This window comes from Empidonax traillii, unplaced genomic scaffold (assembly GCF_003031625.1).
Source record: "Empidonax traillii isolate 1590-97213 ecotype Southwest subspecies unplaced genomic scaffold, ASM303162v1 scaffold471:size1368335, whole genome shotgun sequence".
Classification (NCBI taxonomy): Eukaryota; Metazoa; Chordata; class Aves; order Passeriformes; family Tyrannidae; genus Empidonax; species Empidonax traillii.
In genome coordinates, this window is record NW_020955664.1 from 668,136 (window position 1) to 677,286 (window position 9,151).

Genomic DNA, 9,151 nt, shown 5'->3' on the forward strand with positions numbered 1-9,151 from the left:
ATTTCAAAGCCTTGATTGTAAATCAAAGTGAAGAAACCATAGTTGCCCAGACTATCTTGAGCCACATCTAATTTCTGAAGATTGACAAGCACCTTTTTCTCCACAGGCCCTAAAAGAAATACAAATATTACTGCATGATTATTGTGTGGAAGAGATAAAAAAAAAAGTACAAAGGATGTTGCAACATTTATTTTATTCCTAAAGATGCTAATAGCAGCACCAAACAGCTGTGACCCCAAAACACCAGCTTACTTAAAACATAACTTGCTACAGAGCTACACAGGTGTCCGATGCTGTGTCACTCATGCACTATGTCTGCAATGACAACTCTTCCTTCCCCTACAACATCTGGGATGAAGCATCACCCATCCTACGCTCCTTCACACCAGAGCTCCAACTCTACCACTCACCTTACCTCCCCTGCTGCTACTGCCATTTGTCTCATCTGATCAGAAAGATGACGAAACATGCCAAGTATCTACTATTTTTAAAATGACGCTCACATACAATCGCTAAATAGTAACTCCCCACTACCATTATCCCCTCAGGGGGCGCGGTATTTCCACCCCTTCGGATGCTGTCAGGCTCCCCCGACAGCCACTTCTGGCAGCCGGTGGCCTCTCAGGAGGTGCCCAGGTGTGTCACCCAACACGGCCACGCTGTCCTCCTGGTCACAGCCGCTGCCCGGGCAGGCTGAGCTGGGCAGGGACACACCCGTGAGGGGCACTAGGCAGGCAAGAGCTGGTGGGGCTCGTCAAGAGGCCTAGTCGAGCCCTAATCGAAACAAACAGAAGTGGTCAGGCGCACTTCCATGCAGGAACCCGCCTCCTATGCCGGTGCCGGCTCTAGGCTCTCCCGGCACGGAGCCGCCGCTACCACCCAGCCCACATCTCCTCAGGCTCCCCGGGACACCCTCTCCCCCCGTCTAGAGCGGCTGCGGGCACCCGGGGCTCCGCGGGGAAGAGGAACTGTGCGGGGCCGCCGCGGTCTCACCCGCCTGCGAGCAGTTGCCGTGGCGGCCGCCGGCCCGCCAGACGCGGAGCTCCCAGGCGCCCAGCAGGTCGGCGAAGGAGCAGTTGGCCGGCGTGTCGGCCACCACGGCCGCGGGCAGCGCCGCCAGCAGCGCCAGCGCCACGGCCCCGAGCGCCCACCCCGCCATTGCACCGTGCCCAACGCCGCCACCGCCGAAATGGGCCCGGGCGCTGCCGCCTCCCCGCCCCGCCACCTCCCCGCCCCCGGGGCCGGGCCTGCCCCGGGCCGGCCGCGCTCCGCCGGGAGGGGCAGGGCTTCCGTCTGCCCCGAGGGTGTTCTTTCGAAATGGCTGCGAAGGATGTTCGCCTCTCCAGAGGGCATCCTGTCTCGCAAAGGGCAACACCAGAAAGCATCCCCCGCCCCAAGAATTGTCCTCTCCAACGGGAGTCCTCCTGCCCAAAGGGCATCCTCTTTCCCAAAACCCATCTACCTCCCGAAGGGCATCTTTCCCTCCTGCCCAGATCCCCTGTCCCAGTCCCCGGCCTGAGCACTCGAGAGGTTCCCCTGCAGAGGGGCAGCCAGGCGAGGCTGGTCCTCAGTGCCATTGCCAGTCTTGTTGCTGTGGAGGATGAGGCTTCTTGTTCGCCATGGGTTTAGCAGTACAAAGTCACTCAGAGTTTCCGCAGCAGCTTCACGTCACAGCTGGGAAGCCATGCTGCACCAGTCCTGCGCCGGATGTAACCCCAAAAACCTACACCACCTTTGAGACCCTTTGTACGCAGCAGCAGTCAACAAAAAACATGGAAAATCCCTCCTGAAAGTGGAAGCTTCAGAGACCTGCAAAACCCTGCACATCCAACAGCCAGAATGTTTGCAGGGGACGGGTGTTGTCTAGGGCAGAGATGTCTCCACCGGACTGTGAGACTCAGAGTGCAGCCTCCCAGTGCACAGCTGGGTGTACAGGAAGTGGTTCTTCTTCTGCTATCTCTCCAGATGCAAAATGTGCCTACTTTCACATCCCCAAAGATATATGTGCAATCACGAAGTCTAAAAGACTTGCTAACTACCCCTTTCCAGGGAACAATAAATGCATATAGTATGAAAATGTTGGCTCTGAAAATGATGCACTAGCTTAACTATGGATATAAAATTTAAAAAGAATTTTGTTAAACTGATATAAATCTACACGTAGATGCTCATCACAGATTTCAATGGTGCAGCTTTAAATAACTGACTTATGAGCTAAACTAGGTTTAAACTATGTGTTCAATTTTTTTTTTTGATTGATTTAAATCAGGAGATTAGGAATTATATCAGGAAATTTTAACTGGTTTAAGTAATATATTAGTTTACCACAATCCCTTCGCTTTTATTCTGTTCTTCTCAGCCTTTTGGGGAAGGATTAATTTGACACTTTGCTGCTGCCTCTTAAAGCAACCAGCTAATAGGTGTTCTTATTCAGACTAGCAAAGAGATAAAAACCACATTGCACTTGTTTCGGTTGGGAAAGCAGAATTTCCTCCATGTTACAGACAAGAAAATAAATGCTGTTTCAGTTCACTAAGACTGTGTTGTCTAATAGTGTAATGGTATTAAAAAACAGAACTCTAGGTTGTTTGTTTTTTTTTTCAAAGGCAGCTACATTTTGCTGGACATGCCACAGAAGTGCATGCGCCATGCCATTCCTGATCAAGCCTCTCTAATGAGATGCGGCTGCGCAGCATTATCCTTTTCAGAGAGCAACCCAAACATTTCCAACGACCTTAGAAGAAGGAGGTTTGTGTTGCAGTTCTTCCTGTTTTATATGCAGGAGCAGAAAAGGTTTGTGGTATCTCCCTCTCATCCCCATGACACTGGTTGGATGATCCTGCCTCTTTGCATTTTGCAATGCTTTGAGCTTCAGTTTTCAGTTTCAATTTGTAGCCACTGCAGACTGTCATTGTGCAGAAACATATGGGTTCCTCTCTAATTGCTTTGAGTCACAATAGATAATTGAAAATAGAGGTGTATTTTTACATAATGAGGTTGTACAGTGGTCACTGAGAACAGGCAGAGATGGTCAGGCCTATTTAGTTCACTCCAATTCTCCTCCTTAACTGTACTTTATTTTAACTGTGTAAAATAAAGGCAGTTCCTGTGCTTTCTCTCCAGTAGTAATTCTGAGCTAACTATTTTGGTGGGAAAAAAGTCTTCCCAACTCACAAGCAATTACATATGTGGATTTGTCAGTGAAATACAGCCTTAAACTAATATTACTCTGTGAGACACATGGGACGTCTCCTTCAAACATACCACCAAATTTTGTGACAGACTTGTCCTTTATTGTTATGCTCAGGTAAGCTGTGACATGCTCTCCTGGAGCCAAAATGTTATCAAATAGCTTATAAGACCTCCCCTGATTGTGTTTTATCAGTGTTTCAAAAGGATCCTGAGACTGAGGAGAGTCAGGCAGGAGGGACCAAGTCACTGTGGTGGTTTATTGTCCCCAAGGGGAGTGGTTGGTCTAGTAACCTCCTGATAGCTATGGTATGTACTGGTCTCTTTTGTAAGGTAGTTGAAATCACTGTTGTGAGGGGTAAGCTCCTTCAAAAATAAACCATGAAAATTCTCTAGAAGGTGAATATTTTTCTGCTGGGTTGGTGAGCTGAATCAGTTCAGTGAGGGATTCAGGACTCCTTGCTCACAGGGATTGGCACAGCCATCAGGAATTACATGGGGGAAAAGGCAGATTTTCCTTCAGTAACAGCAGATGTGAGGATAAGCTCGCCATTTGAATATTTGAGTTGAATATTTAAAAACAAATTTTGGGCAAATAATGACAAATAAAGCCTTTATTTCTAGCCTGTCCTGATCCTGGTCCCTTTGACTTTCACGGTCTGTTCAAGCAGAAGCGGTGTGTGACTGCATGGTGAAGTGAGGTGAGGAAATGAACTGGCTGAAAATAATCTTAGGAGCAAAAATCCCAGGGGTGGTTGTTATTCAGTCAAATCAGTTCCCTAGTTTAGGAGTTGACCATGACCTGGGTGTAATCAGCCATCTACTTTAAAGCTGAGAAGACAAAGATTACATGCCTCCACTGTTTCACAAAGAGCTAATTTTAGGGAAAACTGAATTGGAAAAAAAGGATCCTTGTGCACAAAAGCTACACATTTATTTCAACTGTATCTGTCTAACAAAAAATATCTGCTTACAAACCCTGCTGCACTTTCATTATCATCATCCCTACCGCTGATGAAGCTGTTAGTGCAGTATAATAGGACTAATTTTAAAAAATAACTGAGGACTGACTTTTCCCTTACTTGTTTTGGAAAGGTGCAAGAATATGAACATTGTCATGATCCTGTGTAGACTCTGAAGTTACTGAGATGGTGCTGTTCAGCAGATTGCTTTGCAAGAGCAAAGTTCTAATTGCCTGCTTTTGGAAAGTGAAGAGCTGTACTCAAAGACTTCTTTTTCAGAACGTTATTTCATACGTGATCATTATATCACTATAAAATTTGACTATTTTTTTTACTGCAGAGTACTTAAGCAAGTTTAGTACTGTATACTTTTATGCATGATTGAACCCATCCCATTTAATTCAGAGTGGTGGTTCTTAGAAGGCAGATAGATAATATGTATTCATTTGTTGCAACTATAAACTTGGGTTTTTTTAAGGTAAGATACTTGATATATGGAACAATTCAAACAGTCTCTAGCAATTATGTGAGTTAATTTTGTGAACAGAATGAGAAGGATGTATAAGCACAGAGTGATTTACAGCACTTTGTCTTAAAGGTAGGGGAAAAGAAACCCTGTTCACTGCAATTGCTGTGGAAGCACCCAAATTGTAGAAGGACATCAGTGGTGTCTGTTTTTTCCCACAGCATATTGCAAGGTTGAAAATCATAGTGAAATGCGATTCTATAAGTCAAACATAAATATCACTTTTCAGTTGTTTTACCTGGCTTTTGTCCACTAACAACTTCTTTTTTCTGCCAACTTTTTCTGAAAGATGATACACAGAATACTTGTCTGTGTAGCCTGTGTGTGTGCGCAAATATAAGTCCTTTGTTCCTGGAAAAACATGTTATAATTTAAGTGGTGTGGAATTTGTTCTCCTATTTAAGAATTTAAAAAAATTGGTGAAAGCTTCCTGGAAACTATTACTTTGATTATTGTAATGATTATTAAAGGTGATAATTATTAAAATAAAAATACTAATTCCATGTTGATTGAGACACTATTAAAATATCCAGATAATGTTCCAATCAGAGTAGATTATCAGGAAATGAAACAGTTAATTAAAAGCAACATGAAAATTCTATTATCCTCATAGCTCCATTTAATATAGCGAAACTCAACTTTAAAATCTCTTTCAGGCATTTAAATGTAGAACATTACAGCACCAAGGAATCAAGAAGGTGTCTGTTGAATGATTTGGTCCAGTTTGGAGTAGCCACTCCCAGAAAGCTATGGATGAGCTGCTAGAGTCCACAAACATTGCCCCATAGCACATCCAACCTGTACTGGAAGACATAAGCTGGTACTGAATGGATGGTGACATCTTGGAGAACTCTTCAAGCCTGTGAGTCATTGAAAGAAGGTGAAGAAGATAAAAAAATTTTAAGTAACCTTCTCAGAGTTGCCTTCACTGAAAGAAATGCCATTTTTCAGAAACATCACATCTTGTATATCAAGAGCTTTTCTGTCTGAGTGCTTGGTATACATATAAGCATTTTAATATTAAAAGGGTAAAGGATTTTACAAACCTGAAATAATTCTATATCTACACATCACACAGATAAACATTATTATTTCCACTGTTAGGAACTGGCAGAGAAGTTGAGTTCATCTAGTGTCCCTCAAGCTGATGTTACAATGTATGGGTCAGGTGGGAATTTGGATGGCCATAAAAAATAGAAGTCCTGATAGTAACACAGTTGTATCATGTTGAAATAAAATAAGCAAATCCATTATATTTAGGTTTCCAATCAACTTTCAAATGGGCAAACAATTAAAATGATAACTCATTTCCCTTTCCTGGTGTTTGTTTGTAGTTTGATTTTCTACTTTAGCTTGTATAATTGCAGGCTGACAATGCAAAAACCAGTCCTCCTCTGCCTCTTCCTTCCTCCCTTTTCTACCAGTCCCAGCAGGTGCTTTTGTGGCATCAAAGCCAGAGATTAAGCAGTCACAGGTGAGCAAGACAGATAACAAAAAACCTAACATACCCACACACTGAACCTGTGTCTAGGTAGTCCCTGGGTCCTCCCAGGAGTGGAGGATGGGGACAGCAGCATCCCTTTCACTACAGTTAACATCAGTGGACTTGAACTGCCCTCCATAATAGGACTGATTCATTCATGATCTAACCCTTTTCTCCCAGGCTTCTGGCAGGTTTTCTTATTCTGAGATGAAAGTCAGCATCTTGCTAAAAACACTGATTTGCACAAGGTTCTGTCTATTCTAGGTAAAAAGATTATCTATTCACTACTCTTTTGAGGTGGGTTTATGTCCCAACTCTTGAGTGGTGCTCTGCTGCCCACTGCAAAACTGAATCAGTTTTGTGCCCTGCAGTTGAGTGCTGCCTCAGTTATGATGATCTAAATTGTGGTTGTAGCACACACAAGTCCCTTGTGCACGCACAGAGGGGACCAGAAGGCTGTTCCTGATGCTTGCCCTGCCTGGATGAGCTCCCTCAGAAATTAGTGACAAAGACGTGTCAGTGCAGCAAGGTCTGTGGAGCATGTGTACCTTGCACATAAAAAGTATTTCCAGTGCACAACAGACTCTTACTACCTGGTAGGAGCTGGGAAACTAAAGACAGCCACAAGTCATTCCTGTGCTTTATCAGCTGCTAAAGTGGGATGAAATCAGGTAAGCTCCCACTCAAATACTAGCTGTTCTCTGTTTATTGCGATGTATTGCTGCTATGTAAGCCATGAGAAACTTTCCAGAACTGTATCAGATATGCTCCTGTTTGAGAAAGGATGAAAAAAAAACAAAGGATATTTGCAAATAGAAGTGCTTAGCTGCCATTCTTTCTATTATTACTGTCTATAACAGAGCTGAAGTCCTGCCTGATTTTAAAATGGAGCTTTAGAGGTTGAATACACATATGCAGCTGTGTGGTGTGGCCTCAAAGCCAAATGCCAGTTAAACTTTGTGTGTACCGAAGAACCCTGTGCATATGATGAGTATTCAGTATTACTATTCTACTCTCAGTTTTGAAAACAAACACTGGATTATTTTCCTTGTTTTCTTTTTTTTTTTTTAATTTCCTTTTATGTCTTACCTTGTTACTCCAAGATGCCTGAGGATTATACAACCAATGCATTTTAAAGTGAGACGGCTTGTCATTTTGTAGCCCTTTCTCTGAAATGCTGCCAACCCAATACATTCCATTTTTTGATCAAACCTGAAGGCTGTCAGGAAAAAAAAAAGTAAGATCTCTCAGAAAACTTTCTGTAAGTGCCTTCCTCTTTATTGCTAACTTAAGTTTCTAATAGTTTTTTATTCCTTTGATACCAGGGCTACAAAAAAAAAAAATGAGTCTATCTTGGACTCTTTCTCTTTCACCTTGTTTTTACATATGAAATTAAAAAGCCTTTTATGCATGGCTGTTCCTTAGCTCTTTTGAGACAGATGCAATGGGGCTTCATTCCAAATTGCAAGTTTTGCAAGTGCTCTTTACTTGTCTCCATTTACAGAGGATAAAGGAGTTTATTATCAGCTCTGCTATTCACTCCTTTCATCCAGGCAATTACAAAATGCAGGGCACACCCTTGCTGGCTGTTACTGCACTGGAGGAGGTGACATTGGAGATAAGGGCATGTGTAACCTGAAGCCACGTGGCTGGAGGCAGAGCAGCAGATGGGCACGTACTGGCTAGGTCAAAATTCAGTTAGGAAATCAGAAGGCAGCTCCTAACCTGGAAGTTGATGAATTATCCCAAAGAAAGGGTAAAAACTTCGGAGTGCCCTGTTTTAGGAAGATTACAGGGGGCCTGTTTGCCAAAGCCCAGAATGAGCTCAGTGACCCAGAGGCACATCTCCAGGCCTACAATTCTGCAAGTGGGCATGTATATAAAGTGTATGAAGAGTAAATAGCCTAATTTAGACTCCTGTTTTGAATTACCCTTTGAAAAAGCCTCTTTCTCTCTGTTCCCATTGTTTCCCACACTGGGAACCTAAAGAATCGGACTAACTTATGCCACTGGGTTTAAAATTGCCTATTTTCTGAATAATGCTAAGAAACCACTAGGCTGTTCATTTCTTTTATTCAATAGCTGATCATTTTCTTCTTTAAAGAGACAAAATTTTCTCTTCAGGAAAAATCTTAACTGAGTTAGTGTTGATTTTAATAGAATAAATTGAGTGTAAGAAACTGATGCCTCTGTTTTCAATCAATAAAGCCACTGAGTTAGTTGTTTTGAGTCTATCTCATTGTTAAACATGAGACTTTTAGATACAAATACAAATGCATTTGAGAAACTTGCAGAAAACCATTCAGTGTATATTCATTCATGTTTCTTACAAAAAAGGAAACAATCCCATAATTTCTAAGTGTATTTTCTAAAATATCAACAAAAATGTTATGCCCGAGATGGATAAAAGAATTTGCACCTATTTTGAGATGCTTTAATACATGCCAATGCACTGAAATTGTGCCACAGCAGTCTTTGAAACATCAGCACCCACAAGATTTTTGGCAATTGCAATACACAAGGTTTTGGAGATCATCCGTATGAATAGGGGTGCTTTGACTTCTATAAATGCAAAATTACAAGAAGGAGTTATTTGTGAGGCTCTGAATGGGCAGACCTGCTTTGTATGGTGTGAGGTAACTGGCAGGAGTCAAAGGTGATTTGCTCTGAAGTCGTCATAAACACAAAATATAGCACACAAGCAATAAAAAGCCTGCCTGTTAAAATCAACAGTGTTAATTAATCAGGGAAGGGGGAGGCAACGATGGAGCAGAGGAGGCTCCAACGCTCCAAATTTGAGCCTGTTTTCCAGATCCTGTCAAGTGTGAGCCAGTTAATGAGGTGGAAAGGCTACCATGTCAAAAGCAGGGGGATGTGCCGCAAACCTTCACTTATCTGTAGCAGATATGTGTTAATCACCACAAAACAGGTGTACCACCCACGCTGAAATAGACCTCTGCCTTTTTTTCATTCATCTTTTTAGATAAAAAG

General features: G+C 42.7%; 1 protein-coding gene across 1 annotated transcript in view; it reads right to left on the reverse strand.

The window, feature by feature from the left end:
- The window catches only part of CTSC (cathepsin C), an 18,320-nt gene extending 17,161 nt beyond the window's left edge, over positions 1–1,159 (reverse strand). Inside the window, exons 1-2 of the mRNA XM_027895828.1 lie at positions 994–1,159; positions 1–109 (exon numbers count right to left, since the gene is read on the reverse strand). Of these exons, the coding sequence (XP_027751629.1) occupies positions 1–109; positions 994–1,159 (275 nt within the window). The remainder of the gene's footprint in view (positions 110–993) is intronic.
- Positions 1,160–9,151: the final 7,992 nt, after the last annotated feature.